Below are 25,482 nucleotides of genomic sequence, written 5' to 3'. Positions count from 1 at the left end.
GTATCGATGGCTATTTTAATATTACATATGCTCACTTATTCTTCTAGGGAAAGACGATTACAGATACCTAGCCATGTTCTGCTCAGATTAAGATGGGTATTTAAATATTTGCTTAAATTAATATGAGTTGTTCCTGTAATTTTCAGCTTGTAATATGATCCACCATATTTCTGGGCTTTTAAATTTTCACACTGCTGATGTAAATCCCTAACATTCTCTTTGTAGGAGCTTTAACTGTATGTGAGTAGAATAAAACCGTGACAGAGAATATCAGTGTCTTTTGAAATAGAACTTATGCCAAAACAGAACATGTTCGCTGCTAAGATGGCATTTAAATTTTTCTTTTTCAGTGAATCTGTAAGATTAAAAACAAAAAACTGTCCCTTTTCAGGTCAACAAAGAAGATGATCTTGTTAAGTGTTTCTCCCCAGGAGTAAATTTTTTGACTTGAAACAAAGTGAGCAGCTTCAGTGTTCTAAAAATAATCAGATTTAAAGCTAATCTAGTCTTTTTCATATAACCACATAATTATGTTTAATTATAAAAACCTTAAAAGCATGAAAGACATTTTAAATTATAGAACTTTTTTATCCCATTTAGATAGGAGGGTAAAGCCATGCAAAGAACAATTTTGAATACTAATAAGTTATAAAATAATGACTTAATTATTTCACACAAATCTTATTTGACAAATGTTGCTGAATCTTGTCAATACCTTTTTCTCAGATGAAAGAAAAGATTATGAGGACATATGTATAAACATATGTACATTTTTAACAAATTATTTTTAGAAATGACTTTTAAGAATATATCTTTCAATACTATTTTGTAGATAACATTGTAATGTTTGTTTGTTTGTTTGTTTTTAGTGCCACAAAGCAGGATCTGCTGTCTCTAACCACTATAAGGTTTACAAGCGTCCTAACTGTGGTCAGTGCTGCTGCAAAATAACTGTGTGTCGCTTAGGGGAGAATAAGAGAATGACATATTTCTGTCCTCACTGTCAGAAGGAAAATCCTCAACATGCTGACATATGGTGAGAAATCTAATTTAAAGTGTACTGTTTGCCCTAATTCTCTAACAAAAACGCTATTAATAAGAGAACATAGTTGAATAGCTATCAGGCTATTAAGAACAGAACATAACTCACAAGTATTTGAACCCTTGGAAGGAAATAGTAAATAATATCATCCAAAAACCAGAATGAGCTGAAGATGATTTATGAGCCTCTTCTGAATTCAGTAGAAAATCTCTAACTTTGATGTTAATATCCAGGCTTTGACTTTCATCTTATTTGTAAAGTGATTACCAGGAGGTGTAGTTTTGTCAGTAATTGGAAAAATGCAAGTATTTTCAAAAGTTCTTGCTTTTGAAATAATATTATAAAACATTAGCAAGCTCTCTGTACAAAATTGCAGTCTTCTTGGTGAAACAGCCGACTACTTACTAAGCACTTGTGTGGTGATTCAGCCAGTGGCTGAGTAAGGCTGTTCCCATTCTGCATTCCAGAGCTGGGGAAGTAACCACAGGATGGGCTCAGGGCCCCACTGGACCCGCTGTGGGATGAACTTGAACTAAAACCCCATTGATCACCTGACCTCCACAAGCCCCTGCTCTGACTGGCAGAGCGCAGTGGCGCTCCTGGGTCTCCTGGAATTAGTGTCAGTGCAGAACCAGTGTCCAGTAGTCCTCAACGCTTTGACAGTTTCCTTTTCCGCAGTGTACACTTACCCCGGTAAGAGGCCGTACGTCCCTTTGGGGAAGGCTGGCTAATATTAACAATATAAAGGAGCTGAACTATATGTGATCACAAGCCAAAATAACCAGTACAGACATGAAGCACATAAAGTGCTACAAAAGTTTGGGGGATGTTAGAAGTTTATAGGTATACAAAAGGTTGGGAAAATCTCATAGAAAAAGTGTAATTTGAAGTTTATTTTAAAGAGATAGGGGGACGGGGTCAAGATGGCGTACTACGAGGATGCGGAATTTGCGGCCCCGCACAGCTAGGGCACCTACCAGGCACCGGTGGGAGACCACAGACACCTAAGGGGATGGGAGGAACCCCCAGTGACTGGTTGTTTCAATTATACTTTTATTTCTCTTAATGTATTTTTTATCATTCTAATTTTATTTTGCTTTTTATTCTTTGATATTGTACTGCTCCTTTTTTCTTTCTCTTTTTTTTTTTTTTTTTTTTTTTTTTAACCACACCACGAAGCTTGCAAGATGTTGGTTCTCAGGCCAGAGGTCGGGACCAAGCTCCTATGGTGGAAGCTCCAAGTCCAAACCACTGGACTGACAGAGAACCTCAGACCCCAGGGAATATTAATCAGAGTAAGGCCTCCTGGAGGTCCTCATCTCAGCACCAAGACCTGGATCTATCCAACTGCCTGCAAACTCCAGTGCTGGACGTCTCAGGCCAAACAACCAGTAAGACAGGAATACAGCACCACCTATCAAAAAGAGGAAACAAACAAACAAAAAAGAGGAAACCACGGAAAAATATGTTACAGATGAAGGAGCAAGGTAAAAACCTACAAGACCAAATAAATGAAGACGAAATAGGCAACCTAACTGAAAAAGAGTTCAGAGTATTGATAGTAAAGATGATCCGAAATCTGGGAGATAGAATAGAGAAAATGCAAGAAACACTTACCAAGGATCTAGAAGAACTAAAGAGCAAACAAACAGAGATGAACAACACAATTACTGAAATTAAAAATATTCTAGAAGGAACCAGTAGCAGAATAACTGAGGCAGAAGAACAGATAAGTAAGCTGGAAGATAAAACAGTGGAAATAACTGCCAGAGAGCAGAAAAGAAAAAACAATGAAAAGAATTGAGGACAGTCTCAAGAGACCTCTGGGACAACATTAAACGAACCAACATTCGAAGTATAGCAGTCCCAGAAGAAGAAGAGAAAAAAAAGGGGGGTTGAGAAAATATTTGAAGAGATTATAGTCGAAAACTTCCCTAACGTGGGAAAGGAAATAGTCAATCAAGTCCAGGAAACACAGAGAGTACCATACAGGATAAACCCAAAGAGAAACACACTGAGACACATATTAATGAAACTATCAAAAATTAAATACGACGAAAAAATATTGAAAGCAGCAAGGGAAAAGCAGCAAATAACATACAAACTATTAGAGCTAATCAATGAATTTGGTAGAGTAGCGGGATACAAAATTAATGCACAGAAATCTCTTGCATTCCTATACACTAATGATGAAAAATCTGAAAGAGAAATTAAGGCAACACTCCCATTTACCACTGCAACAAAAAGAATAAAATACCTAGGAATAAACCTACCTAAGCAGACAAAAGACCTGTATGCAGAAATCTACAAGACACTGATGAAAGTAATTAAAGATGATACAAACAGATGGAGAGATATACCATGTTCTTGGATTGGAAGAATCAGCACTGTGAAAATGACTGTACTACCCAAAGCAATCTACAGAGTCAATGCAATCCCTATCAAATTACCAATGGCATTTTTCACAGAACTAGAACAAAAAATTTCACAATTTGCATGGAAACACAAAAGACCCTGAATAGCCAAAGCAATCTTGAAAAAGAAAGATAAACGGAGCTGGAGGAATCAGGCTCCCAGACTCAGACTATACTACAAAGCGACAGTAATCAAGACAGTATGGTACTGGCATAAAAACAGAAATATAGATCAATGGAACAGGATAGAAAGCCCAGAGATAAGCCCACACACATATGGTCATCTTACCTTTGATAAAGGAGGCAAGAATACACAATGGAGAAAAGACAGCCTCTTCAATAAGTGATGCTGGGAAAACTGGACAGCTACATGTAAAAGAATGAAATTAGAACACCTCCTAACACCATACACAAAAATAAACTCAAAATGGATTTAAGACCTAAATGTAAGGCCAGACCCTATAAAACTCTTAGAGGAAAACATAGGCAGACACTCTATGACATACATCACAGCAAGATCCTTTTTGACCCACCTCCTAGAGAAATGGAAATAAAAACAAAAATAAACAAATGGGACCTAATGAAACTTAAAAGCTTTCGCACAACAAAGGAAACCATCAACAAGACGAAAAGACAACCCTTAGAATGGGAGAAAATATGTGCAAACAAAGCAACTGAGAAAGGATTAATCTCCAAAATTTACAAGCAACTCATGCAGCTCAATATCAAAAAACAAACAACCCAATCCAAAAATGGACAGAAGACCTAAATAGACATTTCTCCAAAGAAGATATACAGATTACCAACAAACACATGAAAGGATGCTCAACAACACTAATCATTAGAGAAATGCAAATCAAAACTACAATGAGGTATCACCTCACACCAGTCAGAATGGCCATCATCAAAAAATCTAGAAACATTAAATGCTGGAGAGGGTGTGGAGAAAAGGGAAACCTCTTGCACTGTTGGTGGGAATGTAAATTGATACAGCCACTATGGAGAACAGTATGGAGGTTCCTTAACTAAAAATAGAACTACCATATGTCCCAGCAATCCCACTACTGGGCATATACCCTGAGAAAATCATAATCAAAAAGAGTCATGTACCACAATGTTCATTGCAGCTCTATTTACACTAGCCAGGACGGAAGTAACCTAAGTGTCCATTGACAGATGAATGGATAAAGAAGATGTGGCACGTATATACAATGGAATATTACTTGGCCATAAAAAGAAACGAAATTGAGTTATTTGTAGTGAGGTGGATGGACCTAGAGTCTGTCATACAGGGTGAAGTAAGTCAAAAAGAGAAAAACAGATACTGTATGCTAACACATATATATGGAATCTAAAAAAAAAAAAAAAGCATGGTTCTGATGAACTTAGCGGCAGGACAGGAATAAAGATGCAGATGTAGAGAATGGACTTGAGGACACGGGGACGGGGAAGGGTAAGCTGGGACGAAGTGAGAGAGTAACATTGACATATACACAGTACCAAATGTAAAATGGATGGCTAGTGGGAAGCAGCCACATAGCACAGGGAGATCAACTCCGTGCTTTGTGACCACCTAGAGGGGTGGGATAGGGAGGGTGGGAGGGAGATGCAAGAGGGAGGGGATATGGGGATATATGTATGCGTATAGCTGATTCACTTTGTTATACAGCAGAAACTAACAAGTTTGTAAAGCAATTATACTCCAATAAAGATGTTTAAAAAAAAAAAGAATTTTGGCTAAATAAATGAGCAAACAGACATTATTTACTTGGAAAGAAGGAGCATTGCCACAAACCTTGAATCATTGATGATAACAGTGCTGGAGCCAAACGAAGTCTCCAAGTTTGTTAAATAGCAAAAGCTAGTTTTGCAGGTAGGATGGGATCAACTAGTAGGAATCAGTAGTAGTTCTGGAGATGGCTAATGTCTTACCTGAACCAGTAGATTAAGGACTTTTTAACTGATTATAGCATAATTAGGATGGGAAATGAAGAAACAGGTGTGAAAGTTGTGTAGTGTAATGGGCGAGAGATGGTTTCCAGTCCTGAGGTCAAGACACTGGAAGTGGAGGAAAAAATAGGTACTTGAAGAAAATTTTAATGCCAGCAAGTATTGTGAGAGGTTTGCTATGGAGGATAAAGCAAAAAGTTCCAGGCCCAAAAACAGAAATTTTCACTGTATAGACGTGGGAAAGATGGGTAGAATGGAAGAGAGAAATTAAGTTTTGGGTATGTGGACTAGATAGTCCACATAGGGTGGGAAGAGGGTGGGAGATGATGGCTTGAGTGTTACTACCCGTGTTCTTAGTTGAAGTATTAAAGCAGGATCAGTTCACTGAAAAAGTATATAGAAAAGAACAAAGGAGGAGTGAGGTGCCATCTTGTCTGTGGAGAGCTCAGGGCCCTGGGATGGAGATGATGTGGTCCAGATCCCCATTATGTCTTCATAAATATATTTGCAGCTATCTTTTTTTTTTCTCCTTGTTCCTGTGTTTCATTTTCTTCATCACCTTTCATTATCGATTACTTTTCTCTAAGCCACACCATATCCCCTTTTTCTCAGCTTTCTCATCCCACTTTACTATCATAGAGATCTGAAATATGTTTAAATAATATGTTATATTACACAGATTTGTGGGTTTCTTATTTTTAATGTTATAGGTGTACATTTATTTGATCAAAAGTATAACACTGGATCTGGAAGATAGAGTACATTCAGTATATATTTGTCTACTGAATAAGTGATTAATGTTCCATATGTATTTGTTTTCTGTGAATTGATAGCTTTTGAATTTTTAAAAAATTCTTCCAGATTATCAAGTAAACATGTTATTTATCATATAAATAAGATCATTGTCAATTCCAAAGGTTTTTTGAAACTAGGATTCAAAGCCTCAAGGGTTCCCTGAAAGAGACTTGGGAGTTACTATGAGTTAGGGAGGCCGTGCTGTACTGGAAATGTCCTGGGCCCTGCATTCCCTCCTCCCTCCTGACCTAGTTCTGTTCTCTATATTGGCATCCAGCTCAAGACTCATTGCAAAATAAGTGTATACAAAATAAAACATTTGAAAACCAGTAATATTTGCCCCACTCTTAGAGATTTCTGTAATTAAGTATATTCAATTCATTTTCTGGATGAGCATTTGAGCACTTTTTATATTGACTAAATTTTTTCACTTTAAAGTCATTTCAAATTAAATTGAAATATGAGAAGCCCAGTAGTAATGATATAAATTCTTGTGTTCCTTCAGTCACTAAAAGTTTACTTCACCCCTTCCCGAAGTCCTCCCCAGATTTTCCAGTTTTCATTGATCACACCACACTTTGAATACCTATACTAGTTATTGTTGGCTCTCCTTTATATACTAGCTAGCGTAATTTACATGTGTGAGTATTGTTTCCTTAAGGGGAAACTACATGTTTCTTTGTTTTTTACTAGAGTCTTTATAATTTCTGTTTCACTTTTTCATTTCTGTACTATTTACTTTCTTAGGGTCTACTATATGCCAGGTACTGGGAAAACAAAGAGAAAATAGCATACAGTCACTCGAAGTGCTCAGGGTCTAATGTGGGGAGTGAATAGATCATTAGGACCCTGTGATGGAAGTGCTGCAAAAGGGCACATTTGTGCTAACGGCAATGGAGCTATAGTATGGATGAGGAAACCCTGAAATCCACCTGGGAAGAACAAAGAAACCTCTCTGAGGAGGTGAAGTTTGAGCTTAGCGTGGGAAGAAATAGGAACTCATCAAAGACAAGAGGCGGGCAAGGGACTTCCTGGAAGAGAAGACAGCCCCTGACAAGGTGCCCGGGGAAGCGCCCTGTGCATTCGGGGAGCTGCCGGAGAGGGGGATGTTTTGCTCCTGTACGAAGAAGTATTTACGTCTCTAGAAACCGTCTAGTTTGGAAACGTGTTGAGGGTTGGTTGCCAGTTAATGATAATTGAGTGTTGTCTGCAAACCAGTCCTTAAGGCCGACTTGACCTGGCAGAGAGTCTTCAGGGGGATGGAGCAATTACAGGGCATTTGGGAGACGTGAAGAAAATCGTGACAGGATAGCCCTGTTTGGGGAAGAGTTTGATTACATAGTTGTTAAGTTTAAAACCATAATTTACAAAGGATTCTTTTGACTACAACGAAAGATACCCAGTGCAAATTATCTTAAATTAAAATGGGGATTTATGGGTCATGGAGCCAAAATAAATATTGGGGTAATTTCATAGCATCAATGGAAAAACTATAAAAACCCACGTCTCAGGGACTGGAGCGCCTGAAGGTGACCTTGCCTGGGCTGTCCATAGATGGAACAAGTGGAAAGAATACAGGCAGGTCTAAGCTGCTTCCCGCTTAACCCTCTCATTTCAAGTCTCATGGTAGCAGATTCTCTCTGGCTTCAGCAGGAGAAACACATTCTGGGGGGCTTCCAAGAAGTACTGTGGCTCCCCGACTAAGGGATCAGAGTGGACTGTAGCAATTGATTCAGTTGAAGTAGAATTTGGACAGATTGCTGGGCTTTACCCCCAGAGTGTGCGATTCACAGGTCTGGGGAGAGGCCTGGGCTGTATGACTAACAAGTTCCCACGTGGTGCTGGCGCTGTGAGCCCAGGGACCTTTCTCTGAGAACCACCAGCGTTTGGGTCTCCCTCAGCTGTCTCTGACTTGCGCCTCTGCCAGGCTGTTCGTGGGTCAGTGGCGGGTGGCGCCTGTGCTGAGTGGGCTTGCAGCCCGGGTCATAGCGTCCCCTAAGTGAGGAATGGAGCAGCACCTCTCGTCCTGGAAGTTTAAGGCAGGCTGCCTGCTCCCTGACGTCGCCAGGGCCCACTGCCCCTGGGCACTGAGCAGGTGTGCACTGGTGCTGGCAGCACGAGGGCCTTGCCCGGAAAGAACCCCAGCACTGGCACCAGCGGCAGTGTCCTCAACGTCCGTGCAGCTGGCGTGGCTGCTCCCACTCTGCACGCTCCCTCTCCGATCCACAGAGGACAGCGCAGCAAGCCGTGGAAGCTTCGTGAGCTTCTAGTAGATTTGCCTCTGCAGCAGAGCCTGCAGGATTGGCTGGTGGACCAGGTGTGAGGGTAAGAAGTGTTAAGGACGGTTCACAGGCTTCTGGCCTGATGAACTGAGTGATGGTGATGCCATTTACTGAGATGTGACAAACTGGCGGAGTCGCGGATGGGGGCAGGGGGTCCTGACTTATTTGTACTAGTTTCCCATGGCTGCCATAACACATTACCACTAACCTGATAGCTTAAAGCAACAGATGTTTATTCTCTCACGGTTCTGGATGCCAGAAGCGCAGCATCAGTTTCATTGGGCCAAAGTCAAGGTGTGGGCAGGTCTGTGCTCCCCCGGAGGCTCTAGGGGAGAATCCATTTCTTGCCTTTGCAAGCTTCCGGTGGCTGCCAGTGTTCTTCCTTTGTGGCTACACGACTCCTCACATCTCTGCCTGTGTGGTCACATTGCCTTCTCCCCTTCTGTGTGTATCATATCTCCCTCTGCCTCTCTCTCATAAGGATACTTGTGTTTGGATTAAGAGATCACCCTGATAATCCAGAATCATCTCCCCATGTCAAGATCCTTAATGACATCTGCAAAGATCCTCTTTATAAAGTAACATTTACAGGTTCCTGGTTTTGTGACCTGCTATCTTTAGGAGGCCATCATTTAGCCTACTACAGACAGGTTAAGGTTGAAATTCCTGTTAAACGTCCAACTGGAGATTGGAAAGAATTTATTAGTAGGCGATTAAGAAATGGAGCAGTAAGGAGAGAATGCTTCCAAAGCTTCTCTATGTAACAATAAATATCCCCTCATGGTTAATGAAATTTATAGGATAGAAGATGAAAGTGGTTAAAAGTTGGAGCACATTGAAAATCTGAAGGTTATTTAAATGGTGTTTACTTAATTATGAGTCAATGTATGATGCTGCCTCTCAGAGTAAGTTATTAGAGGGCAGGGATTAGGTCAGGTAAATTCTTTAGAAGGTCTGGTGTTCCATAGGAATAAGAAATATTTTTTAAAATTTATTTTATCGAAGTATAGTTGATTTACAGGGATAAGAAATATTGAATAGCATTAAAAGTCAAGGTAAGTAAAGATAAAAAAACCATAATGAGATGTGTCTTACTTTCAGATTTTCTTATGCTATTTATGATTTTTCCAGACAAGTCTGAATTTTAAACCTGTTATAATTATGCGTAGGAGCAAAATGTTACAGAAGACAAGGCTACCTTTGAAAGTCAAAGAACTCATGTTCTGAAACGTAAGGTACAAAGCCTTTCCTGAAAGAACTCTTTTTCAGTATTAATGTTTGGAATCATGAAAGGAATCCATGACACTGCGTTGGCTGCTGAGCCATGTGATGTGCTCTGTAGGCCCAGAGCCACGTGCTGAAGAGCAGGACTGTATCAGAGCTTTAGAAAGGCATTTCCTGTAAGAGTAAAGAGTCAATTAGGAATTCCGTCGTTATAGATTATAGATCAGGTGATTTAGTGCCCAGTAGACACTGAGGAATTCCAGAGGCACACGAAGTAAGTGTGAAACTTTTCTCATCTTACATTCAGTGCTCTCATTTCTACATGACTTTTTTCCTCCCTAATTTGAATAAAGATATTTTAGTTTTGCTTTGGGAAGAGTCCCACTTACTTAAAAAACTAGTTGAGAAATGCTCCCTAGTGGTTATGTCAAATATTTTTAGTTAGTTTAAAAAACACACACACACAACTCTTTGACTCTAAAACTTTTGTTATTTCTGTCTTTAAAAGCAATCAGCAGGGCCCAAGTAAAAACATTTTATTCCCAGAGAGATAGAACTTCTAAGCAATGGTAAACATGTAGCATTTGGGTATTAATGGTTCTGTAATTGTTTCTAAGATACCCAGAATGTATAAGAACAAGACAATAATGAAAGTGTTAATGATTAACTTTAGAAGTTCTCTTATAGCAGGCTGCCAGCTAGAAATACTACAGTCAGTTGGCCATCTAGCAGAGGGGGTCATCTTACAGACTCGGTGGCCCGGAAGTCTGAAGAGCAATGGACATGTGAGGTCTGTACGCTAATAAATCAGCCGTCTTCTAGAGCATGTGATGCTTGCCTGACTTCAAGGCCTGCGGGTAAGACTGAATTTTGATTCCGAGTTCCTTCCATTTCAAAGAGGGTTAATTATACAAAGTCAGGTACATATCTTGTTCCGTCTTGGTATTTCGTAATGAAGTAAAATGCTCTCTTTCTGGAAGGTTTAAAGGAATTGCCAGCCTTTGCATGTAAACCGTGCTGACATTCTGTGGAGCACTTTTTTTTTTTAACGGGGGGAAAACACGCTTGTGCTAAAAGAGTATGTGCCATTGTATCTCAAAAAACTGAGATGATCGCATCTGTTCTCTACTGTTTCTAATGAATTATTCAATAAAGCTTTGTTTTATGCAGATTTCAGCAACTTTTGAGTTTGTTATTCAGTCCAAGTGTTTCAAAAATTGAAAGGGAGGATTTCTGTAAGAATATCTTTGCAGGTGGAAGAGAAAAATGCTGAATTTTTTCTCTTCTTTATCCCTCCTACCCCTTGTTATTAAAATCTTTACCCAGACAATTGTACTGATTTCATTGAAATCCTTCAGAATAACTCTTTATAGCTCACAATTTCATGCGTTCAGAGGATGTAGAACCTCAGAGGAAACCTGTGATTAAGAACCATCTCATTGATGCAGCTTCTATTGTGTTCTCAAAGTGTTCTTTCTTTCTTCAATTAGAGAGGAGAAAGTTCATTCTTGACTTCTGGACCCCCCATTGTGTGAGCTGTCATATTGTGTTTTGTTCACTGGGCCAGAAATGCAGGCATCACCCCTTATACAGCTTTGCTGGTAGCAGAAGGGACTGTGTCTCCTATTTCTGTCCCTCCCTCTGCAGTATCATTCAACAGAGAGCCCTCAGAAAACCCCAGTCTTAGGTTTCCACATTTATTCTGACATTCTGAAATGCCTTTACACATCTTAATTATTTTCTTGTTATTTTTTTCTGAGTATGAAAGGCAGATAACTGCAATTTATAATAAATTACAGATTTCAGAATCCTAGGACGCTTTTTTGAATCATATTTAATAAATGTAAATCTTCGTAATTCATCTTTACTTAATTTTAATAGGCCTTTCACTTGGTCTTGTCATTCACAGAAGCATTCCTGATAATCTAGATATAGGCTCTAACTGCTGATCTAAAGCTTTGTGGGGTGTCACCCCTTATTTACACTGCTTTAATATTTGGCCTAATAGCAACAAAACTGATAGCTCAGTAACCTTTAAATGCTTAAACATAACATAAAGCACAACAAGTAGAAATCTTTATTAAACCCATCTCTGAGTCCCTGGAAATTTTGCACTTCATATGGTACTTTATTTCCTAATCTGAAGGTGGTTAATTCTGAATTGCTCAAGCTAACTCTGTATTATTAGTTCTATACATGAGGTCACTGTAATAAATGAACTAAATGTTTTAATCAAATGAAAAGATGTTTCAGTCAATGTATTTATAGGAATAATGCGGAATTACTGGTCTCTCCTTCCAGATTCGGTACCCAAGAATGAAGAAAATCCTATTGCCTTTAACAGTTTAGTGAAATACCCTTGTAATAGCTTTGGAAAGCCAAGGACGGAAGTGAAGATCAACAGGAAAACTGCATTTGGAACTGCAACCCTTGTTTTGACGGATTTCAGCAATAAATCCAGTGCTTTGGAAAGAGAAGAAAGCCAAAACCAGATACTAGATGGGGAATTTCTAAACCCTCCTACTAACGTTTGTTTTAGTGATACAGTGCACCCCTCCAAGGAGAGAACAAACTCTAGAACTCAACTATCTAACAAAGTAAACATGTCATCTGTGGTCTGCTCTCCGTCTAAATTATTTAGTCCAGCATATAAAAAATTTAAAACAACCCACTACTCATCACGGGATCTCAAAAGTGGCAACCCTGGATTTTTTAACAGGTATGATGCTTCTAACCTTGCTCTTTAAGGTATTTGCTTAAGTTTTAAGAATGCAGAAAGATCATCCATTGCTGAGGAAGCTGAATTGATCTTGGAAATGTCAGTCAAACCCTGAAAGACTATTACAGTAATTTGCATCCCTTGCCTCCTCTAGCTTATAATATTAGAGAAGGGAAGGGAATGAAAAACAGAATTTCCTCCATCTGTAGAAAGTTTTGTTTTGCTTTTCTGTGACTGTAACCATATACATGCTTAATACAGAATGTTTGGAAAATATTGGAAAGTATAAAGAATAATGATTAAATCCCCCATAATCTTACCGGTTAGCAGTCTCCACTGTTAGCAGTTTTGTTTAAGCTTTTCTTCCAATGAAAGATAGTTCTTCTAGAAGGGAAACTATCATTCATAACGTTTAGTAAATGTCTTCTGTTCTAAAGAGAGGGATCTGAGATATTTTTAGTGACATTTCTGCTAAAGAAAGTGACTGTATTTCAAACAGCCAGGGGGCAGGGAGGGTGGTCTTTGTTTCAACCAAAAAGGCTCAAAGAGCGTGAGTACTACTTTTGGACCTGAAATTAAGAAGTTGGAATTCCAATTAATGAATGCTATCAGATCAGATATGTTTTATGAGACTACCAGCTACACATTCAGGAGAAGGACCCCACCCCACCCCCCCCCCCCGCCAGTTGCTGTCACCAGAGATAGAGAAATTTTCATAAACAATGTCATTCTTGTTCCTTAATGATTATTGGCAGATCCTGGAACTATTCTTCCCCAACCTTGTTTAATTTCTTTATCTGGGGCTCCTATCACACCTGATATTATGCCTCCGTCAGGGAGACAGATCTCTCCACAATTTTCTTTTCCTTCAGAAAGCAGACACTGTATATCCAGCATCTTTAAATGAAGGGAAGACTATTTTAAATGGAGTGAAGGTGAGTTTTCTTCCCCTGTGCCTTTTCTTGCCAACGGGGCATGAGAAGAGGAAGAGTTGCTGTGGATGGGATCTAAAATAATCTCAGGAGGGATTCTGACTTCCAACTTCTCATCTGATGAGCTATGTCTTTGCTGATGGAAAGATTTCTTTGGGCAGTGAGATCAAGGACCACCATTGCACAAACCTAGACCGACCTCTGGGAATCCTTTAATAACAGAATTCTGAGACGGTTTTTGGTCAATAGATGCTTTAATCTCGAGTTTCTTGTACTGACTCTAATTTTACCATCAGTTAATCTTGATCATTTATCCTTGGCTGATTTTTGTTGTTGTTGTTGTTCATAATCATTTATAATAACTGGTTTGACTTTTGTCCATAATACTCACAAAATATAGACATTTGAGTTAAGCTATGGAGGGCAAACTTTTAACTGACTTGATCAGTACACCACCTTTTCACTGAACACTAATGAATGTGTCATGACGAAAGTTCATGAAGAAGCTAGTTAAGAGTGTCTGAGTTGGGAGGCTATGATGTAGGAAAATCATTTTTGAACAGCCTTTTCTGTTGTGTAGCTTAAGTGGAAAGAAGCAGATGTGATCATTTAAAAATATTGTGGCTTTTGTTGTACTCAAATGAAGTATCTTGGCATATTTTTATTTCCTTAGTGCTTTGTAGAAAATCTCAGACAATTTAACTAATGAATTATGGATTTAAAAAAACATTAATGTAACCTTAAATTTTAAAGATTTCTTCATAAGCCATTAGTAATAGGGTCATATGATTAATCACAGCACACAGCTTTACTTAGAAACACTGCAGCGTGCCTATGTGTTGAATATAACCCCAGGAATGAGACTCCAAAATCAATCAACATCATCTAGCAGAATAAATGTCAAGTGATGAAATACATTCACCCAGCAGCCCTTCTGCACCCAGCTACTTTACAAGGAATAAATTGCAAATTACTGTCATTTATTTCATTTTTCTCCTTGTCTGGCAGCTACAGTGTCCATCTTGCGGACAAGATGTCGAGCAGAAGCTCACAACATAATAGGGTTAAAGCAGGTGGTCCACTCAGAGAATTCAAAGCCAGCTCATTGTTTCTTTAATAATAGTATGGTAATTAATTTGCCTTTTGTTCTCTTAATTACTGCTCTCATCACCACATGATACGTGCTATGTTGATGGGGCATATTTTCAGATCGGTCTTTAGATAGACTTGAATTTTATCCAGCTACTGGATTATAAATCAGATCGTTGAACCAATTTTTAAGCAGTTAAGAATGACTGTTAGACAGTTTTAAGTCTTTGATCCAATTTTTGTAAATGCAGAGCAAAACACAGTGATACCGCTTCAAAGAAGCATAACGTGTTTTGGGTTGAAGTTTTTCCTGAGCTGATGCAAAGGCTCACGTAGATGAGTGAAATGAAACAAATAAAATCACTAACATTTTCTCAGGTCTGCCGCCATCAGGGTTGCCAAATTCTACCTCTAATCACCAGTGAAGCCCTCACCTCTCATTCATGCTTCTGGTTCACCTTTTGGTGTTTTCAGTCCCCAAGGATGTCAGAACCACCTGGGACCATCCAGGATGAGTCATTTAACCTCTGTTTGTTCGTTACGATCCTTGAAATACTGCTAAACTACAAAATCTACATTCAGTGAGACTGATCAGTTCAATGTTTTTATTATAATGAATCACCCTATCTGTAAAATAAGTTAAACCATGATAAATTGATCACTGAAAAAATACCCGTTTTAAAAATTACAAACCTGTGCTTGGTAATGTCTTCCTTCCTGATAATAGTTTTCATCTGATCTCTGTTCAGTGTTACTTGAACAATGCTTATTGAACATGTTCAGTGTTTATTTATTAATAAGTATTTATTAAGAACCTATTATACATTAAGCATTACTCTTGGTTCTAACGACGACCTTTACCTCAGCAAACTACAGCCAGCAGGGCCAAAGTCAGCCCACCCCCTGTTTTTATAAATAAAGTTTTATTGGGACACATCCCATTCCCATTGGTTTACATATTCCCTCTGGCTGCTTTTCATGCTAAAACAGCAGATTTGAGTATTTTGCAACAGAGACCATAAGACCCACAAGCCTAAACATATGTCCCTTCTGAAAAAGATTTTCCAACCCTGATCTATTATATTGACCATTTATAATCCAGTATTAGTATTCAAAATGATGGTCCTAGTTATCAAAATAAGTTAAACTATCCCATATGCTAAGTTTACCCAAGAAGATGCTCTGCTACATTTTCGAAAGTTTTTAAGGTAATGATTGAAACGAAGAGGAACCAAGATGTCCTCAATTAATCAGAACATTTAATTACCCTGGATAATGTTTGCTATCATAAAATTAAGATTCCCTGTACATCTTTAGAGCTGATGTGTTCACAGATGGCATCAGTGTCTTGGTTACATTAACTCAGTGCTTCAGTACTTAATGTGTATACGAATCACCTGGGAGTCCTGTTAACATGCAGATTCTGACTCTGCCAGCGAGCTGGAGTAGGGGAGGATAATTCTGTGCTTGTGAGGAGCTGCCCGGTGACGCTGCTGCTGGCTGCTCAGATGGACCGCACTCTGAGGGCCGGGATAAGACAGCAGGTGGCTCTTTCCTCCTTCCACTCTGTACCAAGGAAGAAACAGATTGCAGACAGAAATGAGGAACCTGTAGGAAACACTGGGATCTTTCCTTTCTGCCTTCATCCTGCCTTCCACCGTGCTCCTCTCCAGAAAAGCTTTACTAGTAAGAAAATGTAAACATCTCCCTGGATTTGTGAAACTCTGGAGATTTCTGGTTTGAAGCAAGTGGGTTTGAAAATGTTTCACTAATTGTTGCCTCAGACAGCCTTCCAAATAATATATAAAACTGTTTGCATGGGTGTACTTTTTTTTTTACGAAAGCATCAGTTTCTTTCTCTCCGTTAAGATTCTTAACCTTCTGTGTTCCTCCTCTAAATTTTTTTTAAGCACTGTTTATGACCCACTTGCTTCAATTTTGAAATCACTCAACTTCTCTACAACCACCCAGATGTTCAGCTTCTCTTGAAGTTAACGTTTTAATATTGCCCCTTTTGGGGAGGGGGGCTGTTGAAGTGAAGGGGGTTTGGAAAAGAGAAGTCTGTTGCCCCTCACCCTCCCTATTTCTGGTTAGCATCCCCCGTGATGCTAAAATGTAAGCCACTATCCCCTACCCTGAAAATGCTACCAACAAAGTAGCTGCTGGAGAAATATTATAACAGTTTCCTTAGCAGTGCCCACAGCTGCTTTCATCTTGCAGACGCCCGCTGCCCAAGCAGCTTCAGAAACTTCAGGATGTTTGAGTCCATCCCAGATATCAGGATGCTTGAGTCCATTTAAAGAAATATATTTAAGCATCTATATTATAAACGAGTGTAAACCAATTTCACCACAAATAAAAGATCCCTTGTATGTCAATTCTATCTCAATAAAACTGGAAAAAATATCTCACACTCTGAACATTTCGATTAGATACGACGCCTCAAGGCATCATTATAGGAACAAGTATGGGAAGAATGTGGTTTAGGAAGCAAGGAAGAGGGAACCAACCTCTGATTTATAAGTGTTTTTAAAAAATCATTTAAGAATGGTATTTTGTTCTTTAGAAGTTAACAAAAAAAGAAAGGAAGAACTTTATCATTAAAAAGTTAAAAATGGGGCTATTAAGGGGAAGGACGTCTGGTTTTAATAAGAGCTCTTTTTCTCTTCAATTGGTTTATTAAAAAGACTTTTATAAAGGCATTATTAAAATATGCAAAATATAAAAAAATTAAAAATAATCATGAAGCTCCTTTTCAAAGAAAACATTCCACCTAGACAGCTACAGTGGAAGCCCGGCTTCTGGCCTTTATACACTGTGTTCAGGGGTAACCTCCTGAATAGACACTCTTGATCTAATCATGGGGGGAGACTAAAGCTTCCTCGCTAGCTTTACAAAATATACATTTCTGCTCTGCCAGGCAGCCTGTTACTTGCTGAAATATGATTGCAACTATTATGGTAGACTTGATCAAAGAAAAGCATAGAAAATTGTCTTTAAATTGGACAGTAGATCTCTTTGGCCTTGTCAGAACCATTGATGAGAGTTTGCTACCGATGAGAAAATAATTGGAGAAGACTGTGACTCTAGTTCCTTTGGGAGTCAGGGGACAGCTGGACTTGAGAATATTTTAGGGGAAATAAAAGTGGCCACCCTGTCATGTTGGGTAAGAAAAGAACCAAATGTCACAAATGAAAACTAAGAAGATTGGATGTGCAATTCAGCTGTTTTTATTCTTGGGAAATTTAAATGATATGTCTAATTTAAATTTAATTTACATAAATAGGTAGCTTTGGAAGGAAATTACCTGGAAAAACCAAGAATTAAAAAGATGTAGGAGTCTATGCATTGGGTTGGCCTAAAAGATCGTTCAGTTAGTGAATACATTGTTCAATAAAATTCTTGGTGAAAATGAAAGATGTCTTTTATTTTTACTTAAAACCGAACGAACTTTTTGGCCTACCCAGTAATTGCGGGAAGTTGACCGTGGTCACTTTCTGGTACCATTTCTTTGTACAGGCGGGATTCCGATGCAGGGGTGAGGTGGTGTGAATGACCCCTTTTAGCACTATCATGCTGCAGTTATTTTGTAACTTGTCATTACAGGGAACTTCAAAGTAACACGACAGATGGTCCTCGTTCATTAAATGCCCGCAGTCCCCGCTGCGGTAAACATGACCGCCCCTGCGTTCTCCGAGTGGTGAGGAAGGATGGAGAAAACAAGGGCAGGCACTTTTATGCTTGTCCTCTACCGAAAGAAGCACAATGTGGATTTTTCGAAGTACGTGTACGACCTCAAGCTTAATGGTAGTGTCCTTGAATACTTCAGTTATTAAAATGTCACAAATAGCAGTCCGTTTCTGGTTTTACCTTTAAATTTAAAAGCCATGCTGACTGACATTTAGTCTAAAACCTGAATGTTGAATAACTGAAAATTCAAAGAGGTTCAGCCCAAAAAGAAAAATTAATCAAATGACAGCTATTCCATTATTAGAGTATATCATATTTGTAACCACAGGGTAGAAGTGTTGCCCCCTTGGTTTACAAAGAGAGAGGTATTGAGTCACCCAGGTGACTGATAATCCAAGATAGATACTTGCTCTTCCTGACTTCAGTGTGACATCCAAACCTTTGGTTTATGCACTGGATAGAAGAACCCAGGGAAATAATTTACATGCCCTGGATTTACAGTAAACTTAGCAAATCCTACTGCACAGGCTTAACCAAAAAAAGTGATGGCACAATAACAGTTTAGATGTAGGTGATTCCCCAACCTTTCAATCTATGAGTTTGTCCCTGCAAATGAGTGTGAGATACAAGACAGGAATCTGGGCGCTTTTGGTCAGTCTTTCTGCCTTCCACAGAACGAGAGCCTCTCACTTCTGACTGTGATCCTAAGGTTTAAAGACACATATTTTTCCCAGCTGCTTCATCTGGGGCCTAACTAGAGAAAGAAAATATGGATCTGTTTCGGCACTGGAGCAAAAGTTTTCTGGTTGGGCTTGCTGAGAGAGAAATGATCTGTCTTCAGTGTGATACCTTCCTAAGGAATTCCCCAGGGAAAATTTGATCATGATCTTAGAGCATAACCCCTGCCCGAGATGTGGCTCCATCCTACTCAACTTCCTGATCTCCTCCCCTCAAAGCTTGTATAGATGTAATGGAGAAAATATTATTAGCAATATTAACAATATCACAGCCTTCTTGGTAGCTCTCTTGAGGCCAAAATTAATAAGGATAAGAATAATACAATGGAATTTGCGTGAATTAGTCCTGGTAATTCTGTATTGGATCCTTTCTTTTCCTAGGAGACTAAGGAAGTTTAATATTAAAATCATAACAAATCTTTGACTTTAATAGCTTAAACAGAGCTATAGCAGGAACACTGGTGATTTGCTTTACAGAGAGATTTTCAATAAAGTGAAGGAACTTCTTCTGTAAGTATGCCTTTGGACAGAGGGAACTCAGAATTATGACAATTTTCTGTGTGATTCAAGCGAATTTGTTAGAGATGCTTCTTATAGGATATAAGGTATTTTAGGGGCAACAACTAATGACTTACATGTATCTTACAATGTCAAATTAATAGGAACAGCAGTGAAGACAGTACAGTACTAATCAAATGCGTCGAGGCTCAGCCTGTCTGTCATTCTACCTTCCATCTAAACTTTACAATCTGTTTTTCCCCCCCAGTGGGCAGATTTGTCCTTCCCATTCTGCAGCCATGGCAAACGCTCCATCATGAGAACAGTGTTGAAGATTGGACCTAATAATGGAAAGAATTTTTTTGTGTGCCCTCTTGGGAAGGAAAAACAGTGCAATTTTTTCCAATGGGCAGAAAATGGGCCAGGAATAAACATTATTCCAGGATGCTAAAGTTATTGCAATATTTGAGAACTCTTCATTTTATTTGTGTGCCATCTTTTCATTCAATGTTGTTTTTTTTTGCCTTGGTGAATGCTATATGTGTTTTATCAAATATTCAATATACTCCATTTAGAATGTATATTTAATGCATTTAGTTATGACAATAAAGTATTTTTAGTATGCTCTTGGTCTCTTTTAACTTCTTTGGGGAAGCAGTGATTTTTTTTTTAGGAGTGGAGTATGCAGTACAATAAAATAATAAGGTATTTTGTCTGAAATGAATAATTTCTCAGGTATCACCACTATTCATAACATATGATTAAAGAAACTTGTTTTCGTAAATGAAATGTAAGAAATGGGACCTTCGTTATAGAAAATCATATTTTCTTCTTTTTTTCTATTTAACAAACATCAAGTTCCTCTAGGGCTTCCCTGGTGGCACAGTGGTTAAGAATCCGCCTGCCAGTGCAGGGGACACAGGTTTGAGCCCTGGTCTGGGAAGATCCCACATGCCGCGGAGCAACTAAGCCCGTGCGCCACAACTACTGAGCCTGCGCTCTAGAGCCCGCGAGCCATAACTACTGAGCTCACGCACCACAACTACCGAAGCCTGTGCACCTAGAGCCCGTGCTCTGCAACAAGAGAAGCCACCGCAATGAGAAGCCTGTGCACCACAACGAAGAGCAGCCCCGGCTTGCCGCAACTAGAGGAAGCCCGTGTGCAGCAACGAAGACCCAACGCAGCCAAAGATAATAAACAAATTAAATAAACAAATAAATAAAAACATCAAGTTCCTCTAGATGCTAGAGACATGCCAAACACTTGTATAACTTCAAATGCATTTTTGTGAAAAGCTGTGGGGATTCAGAATATAAAAGTAACATTTAAGAAAAGAAGTCATCTGTATATCTTTAAAAGAGAAGTTGGTTTAAACTTTTCTGATCTTGATTTTAATACCTATTAATTAATTTTTAAAAGTAAGTTCATTTCAAAAGCTTAATGTGATATTATTTTTTTATTTCTAGTTTTATTTTAACTCCTCTCCTTTTTTTAAAAATTTAGTTCAGGCATTATTTCCCAAAAGAAAAGAAAAACGTTAATCAATGCATTTCTGCATGTTGGTGGAAAATTCCATTCAGAGCTGGTTCAATCTATTTAAAAAAAAAAAAAAAAAAGGACAGCATGGAAGATGGCTGGAACCCTTCCCCCTTCTAAAACTAAATGGCCCATGCAGAGCTCTAGAAGTTAACAGCATACGAAATTACCAGCAGGGACAGAGCATATTTCATCGTCCTGTGTTTGAACTCTACCCTGGAGAGACACAATTAGGACCAACCTAAGATCAGTGGTCTTCACCTAAATTGCTCAACAGGGTAATAACTACAGAGCAAACCAGGAATGAGACTGGCCATTGATGGTCTTAGTGACATGATGTGAAGTACACATAGTGTGTATTCAGAAGACAACTACAAATTAACTGTACAACAACAAAGGAGAGGGCCTACTGCAAATCAAGCTTCCATAAACTCCAGTCTCCAAACATTAACAAATTAATTTCAAGGAAATATAGGCAAGTGAAACACAATAGATTTCAATATAATAAGTTTAGAGATTTATCTACTAAGAAACAAAATTTTACTGACAAACATCAAAGAATCAGATGGATAGACAAAGCAGGATCTTGACTGGAAAGAATGGATGTTTAAAAAATGTCATTCTTCCAAACTTAATTTTGAGTTTTAAGGAAACTTCCCATCAAAATCTTAAGGAGGTTTCTGCTTCCATTGTGGAGTAAGCTCCAACTGAACCCAGCTTCAGATTCTGGACAAAAAAACAATACTGGAGAGTGAACAAAAGCAGGCAGATTCTGGAGGCGTGTAAAATGTGGAAGGGACTGCCTGGAGGTAATTTCCCAGGTTTTACAGTTTTTATCCTGAGGGCAGCACAAAGTCGGTTTCAACCCAGAGTCAGTCTGGGCTGTAGAGCCAGCAGACAGTCTGGCCAACCACAGCCACCGGGAAGGGGGAAATCTCAGAAGAGATTCCAAGATGGGGAGACCAAGTTCTGTGTCTAAACTGCCCATGACCTTGAATGACCCCCGGACCACACAGGCGTGGGGCAGACAACACAGAGCAGCTGAAAGAACTGGATAGATAAAAGAACTGAACCAAGAGAATTTGCACTTTGAATCCACTTGCCTTAGACAAAAGTCGATCAACATTCCTCTAGGAAAAAAGGATCAACATTCCTCTAGACAAAAGGATCAACATTCCTCTAGACAGGATCATATTCCTGTCTAGAGGAATATGCCAAATCCAGAGTCTCCACCACATCATATTCACATGTTCAGGGTTCCGTCGGGAATTATGCAACATAAGAAGATCCAGAGTAATGTGACCCAGATTCAGAGAAAAGACTAACACCCAAGACCGACTCCAAGATGACCACGATGTTGGAATCTACCAAGGATCTTAAAGCAGCCATTATAACTGTGCTCACTGAAGTAAATGCTAAATGGAGATGATACCAAATGGAAATTCAAATCTTCAAGAAACAATACAGAAACTCTTAAATGGCAAATATCTAAATAAATATAAAATATTATTTTTGCCTCTTAGTTTCATTATAATACATGGGACTGTTCAAAGCAAAAAAAAGTTATAACATAGTCTTGTGAGATTTATAATGCATGTAGATATGAGAACTGTAGAATAAAGAGGTCAAAGGAGCTATACAGTTGCAAGATTTCTACATTTTGTGTGAAGCGGTTCTATATTAACTCTAATTGTAAAAAGTTAAGTGTCTATATGTGATATCTATTACCAGACTTGGGAAGTTTTCAACCACTATTTCTTTGAGTACTTTTTTAGTTCCACACGCTTCCTCCTCTCTGAGATTCCAGTGATACAAATATTAGATCATTATATCGTTATTATCCCACAGATTTCTGGGCTCTATTTATTTTTCCCTGTCTATTTTTCCCACTCTCATTCAAATTGAGTAAATTTTATTGATCTGTCTTCAAGTTCAGACTCTGTTGTTTGTCGTCGTCACTCTACTATTGAGATCATGCAGCTAATTTTTTATTTCAATAATTGTATTTTTCATACCTATAACTTCCACCTGGTCCTTTTTTTTTATAATTTCTATTTCTTTAGTGAGATTTTCCACTTTTTCCATTGGTTTCAAGATAATTTGTAATTGATTCCAGAAGCACTTTTATGATGTCGGCTTTAAAATCCTTACTGGATAATTCTAATATCTGATTTATCTCAGTATCTTCATCAGTTGAGTGTCTTTTCCCCTTCAGATGTGGTTTGTTCAGTTTGGGGCAGGACAGGTGATTTTTTGATTGTATCCTGGATGTTTGTTATTATGTTAGGAGGCTCTAGGTCCTATGTAAATATTATATTTTAGCATGCAGTCATCCAGATTAGTTAAGTGTGTAGGCTCTGACTTACATTGTGGGCTTTATTTCCAGTGACAGCTTAGTTTTCAGAGCCTTTGCAATCCAGTTCTGGTCTGCTTTTTTCTGGTTTTGCTGTGGGTCCTCATCAAGCCCTCTGGTGCTGTCTGCAGACACAGTAGTTGATTCCCTGGGCTGCCTGGTGCTTCTAGGACATCTTCTGCAGAGGGGTGTGGGCAAAAGCCACTGTGCCTGTGTCTCCTTATGCCACCTGGTGGGGAAACTGGTATTGTTACCTTCCGCATCTACAACATTGGTTCCCACCGAAGCAGAACCAGGACCGGGCTGTCAGCCTTCAGAGCTGCATCTGTTCATCCCTGTCTGAACCTTTGGAAGCTGCTGTGTGGTCTGCTGGTATTTATCTCTCTGGAGTTTACCTGCCTATTTCTTGGTACTTCAAACCATAGCATATGAATATAAAGGCTTTTCATGATCGGGGGAAAACAATGAGAGAGAGGGTAAAAATGAGGAAGATGATTTTAAGAGCCACTGTTTCTGAGCCCTTATTTGGTGACAGCTGCTGTCACTTTCCATAGGTTCTTTCATTTCATCCTCTTGACTGCCCTGTGACATCTATTACTGTTATTTCTCATTTTACACTTTAAGAAAGCTGGCTTGCTGTAGGTTAAGTCAGAAATATGTGTCACGCAGGCTGTGGTTTGAATGAAGTTTGCATGCTCTGAATAAGCTTCTCCCCTCTCCATGTATTAAAGAAAATTGGCTGTACCCAGAATTGCGTGTTGTTGACATGTACAAATATCTAACGTACACAAACGAAAATAATTGTCAGATGACAATAAGATCGTGGTCATTTTTTTTCCTCTAAAATTTGTCATGTTAAAATTTCTATAAATTTATTTGAAATCTCCATTACTTTCCATTGCTTTTATTTATTTAATTTCTATTAAAATTCTTTTTAAAAATCTGTTATTTTCATGTACTTTCTAAAGGTACCTGCCATCGCATATTCTAGACCACCATTATTAGCAAGTTGGGGTGTGGGATGAAGGAACAAATGTTCCAATGAGTTTCCAAAAAATTTAACCGCCTTTTTCTTGGTATATCTTTCCAGCGCTTATATCTCTTCTGGAGCTTATGCTAGTGTTTGCCTTGTGTTGTATTACTTGTCCTGTCTGCGTTTCCTGATGTTCACCTAAGGGATTGTATGTAACCTTTCTTTGTTCTTCACAGACTCTTACCAAAGATTGTGCCTTGTACACAGTAGAAACTTGGTAAACATTTGATGAATCTAATAGATGAAGGTTTAATATCATGTCAGTCTTTTGAACATTGTTAACCTTGTTACCACTATTCAAACATGAAGTCACTTAAATGTCATTGAAAAGAGTGTCACTGGTTTATTATAAAAGAGAAAGAAATTCCTCAGTGTCTAAAAGCTGTTAAATCTTCCTGGTAATTTAAATGAAAGTCTTCACGGACAGGCCCAAACTAATCAGATCAAAGGGTATGCATTCACTGGAAAGGAAAGAAAGCATAAGGCTGCCTTAGTGCTACCCTGTGTTTCATAACATATAGAGATGAAAAAAAATGTGAGTACCCCTTACAACGCCCATGAGTTTTAACCTCTTCATTTTGTAGGAAACCAAGTCAACTGGTTTAAATTACTTCTTAGTGTTTAATTCAAGTAATCTCTATTGAGCACCTACTATGTGAAAAATTCAATGATACGTATTTTTAAAGTAGATCTTGCCAATGCCTAAATGAGGGAGAGATAATAAGGGATAGCAGCTCTATAAGCAGAGTATGGAAGGAGAGCCCACGCCTGATTCAGGAGCTGGAGGAGCCTCAGGAGAGACAGCAGCTGGAATTTCACCTTGGTGAAGATTTGCATATGTGCAAGGGCATTTCAGAGTGTAGGTGCAGCATAAGCAAAGAAGCTCAGAGCACAGGGAATGTGTGGGGAATAGCAAAGAGTCCTGTTTGGCTAGATCATAGGGAATATGAAGGAGAATACAGGGGGAAAATCTGTAAAGGAAGAATTCATTCCATTTCGCTGCTACAAATGGAGTTCCTAAGATGGGCCAGTTCTTTGTTCCCAGGGTATAAAAATAAAAAGTCACCCTTTCCCCTTAGGGAGCCCATGGCAGAGAAGCAAGCCAGTGCACACCGGGACCTGTGCTAGGTTAATGATGCAACCAGTGGGCCTTCTGAACAAATGAAAAAAGGAATTATTCTGCCAAT

General features: G+C 38.8%; 1 protein-coding gene across 1 annotated transcript in view; it reads left to right on the top strand.

Moving 5' to 3' along the window:
• NEIL3 (nei like DNA glycosylase 3) overlaps positions 1-19,823 on the top strand; it is a 40,228-nt gene extending 20,405 nt beyond the window's left edge. Inside the window, exons 6-10 of the mRNA XM_061177404.1 lie at positions 870-1,036; positions 10,395-10,564; positions 12,009-12,426; positions 18,054-18,228; positions 19,641-19,823. Of these exons, the coding sequence (XP_061033387.1) occupies positions 870-1,036; positions 10,395-10,564; positions 12,009-12,426; positions 18,054-18,228; positions 19,641-19,823 (1,113 nt within the window). The remainder of the gene's footprint in view (positions 1-869; positions 1,037-10,394; positions 10,565-12,008; positions 12,427-18,053; positions 18,229-19,640) is intronic.
• The last annotated feature ends 5,659 nt before the right edge of the window (positions 19,824-25,482 follow it).

Source organism: Eubalaena glacialis, chromosome 20 (assembly GCF_028564815.1).
Source record: "Eubalaena glacialis isolate mEubGla1 chromosome 20, mEubGla1.1.hap2.+ XY, whole genome shotgun sequence".
Classification (NCBI taxonomy): Eukaryota; Metazoa; Chordata; class Mammalia; order Artiodactyla; family Balaenidae; genus Eubalaena; species Eubalaena glacialis.
This window is presented reverse-complemented; position numbering and strand designations above follow the sequence as displayed.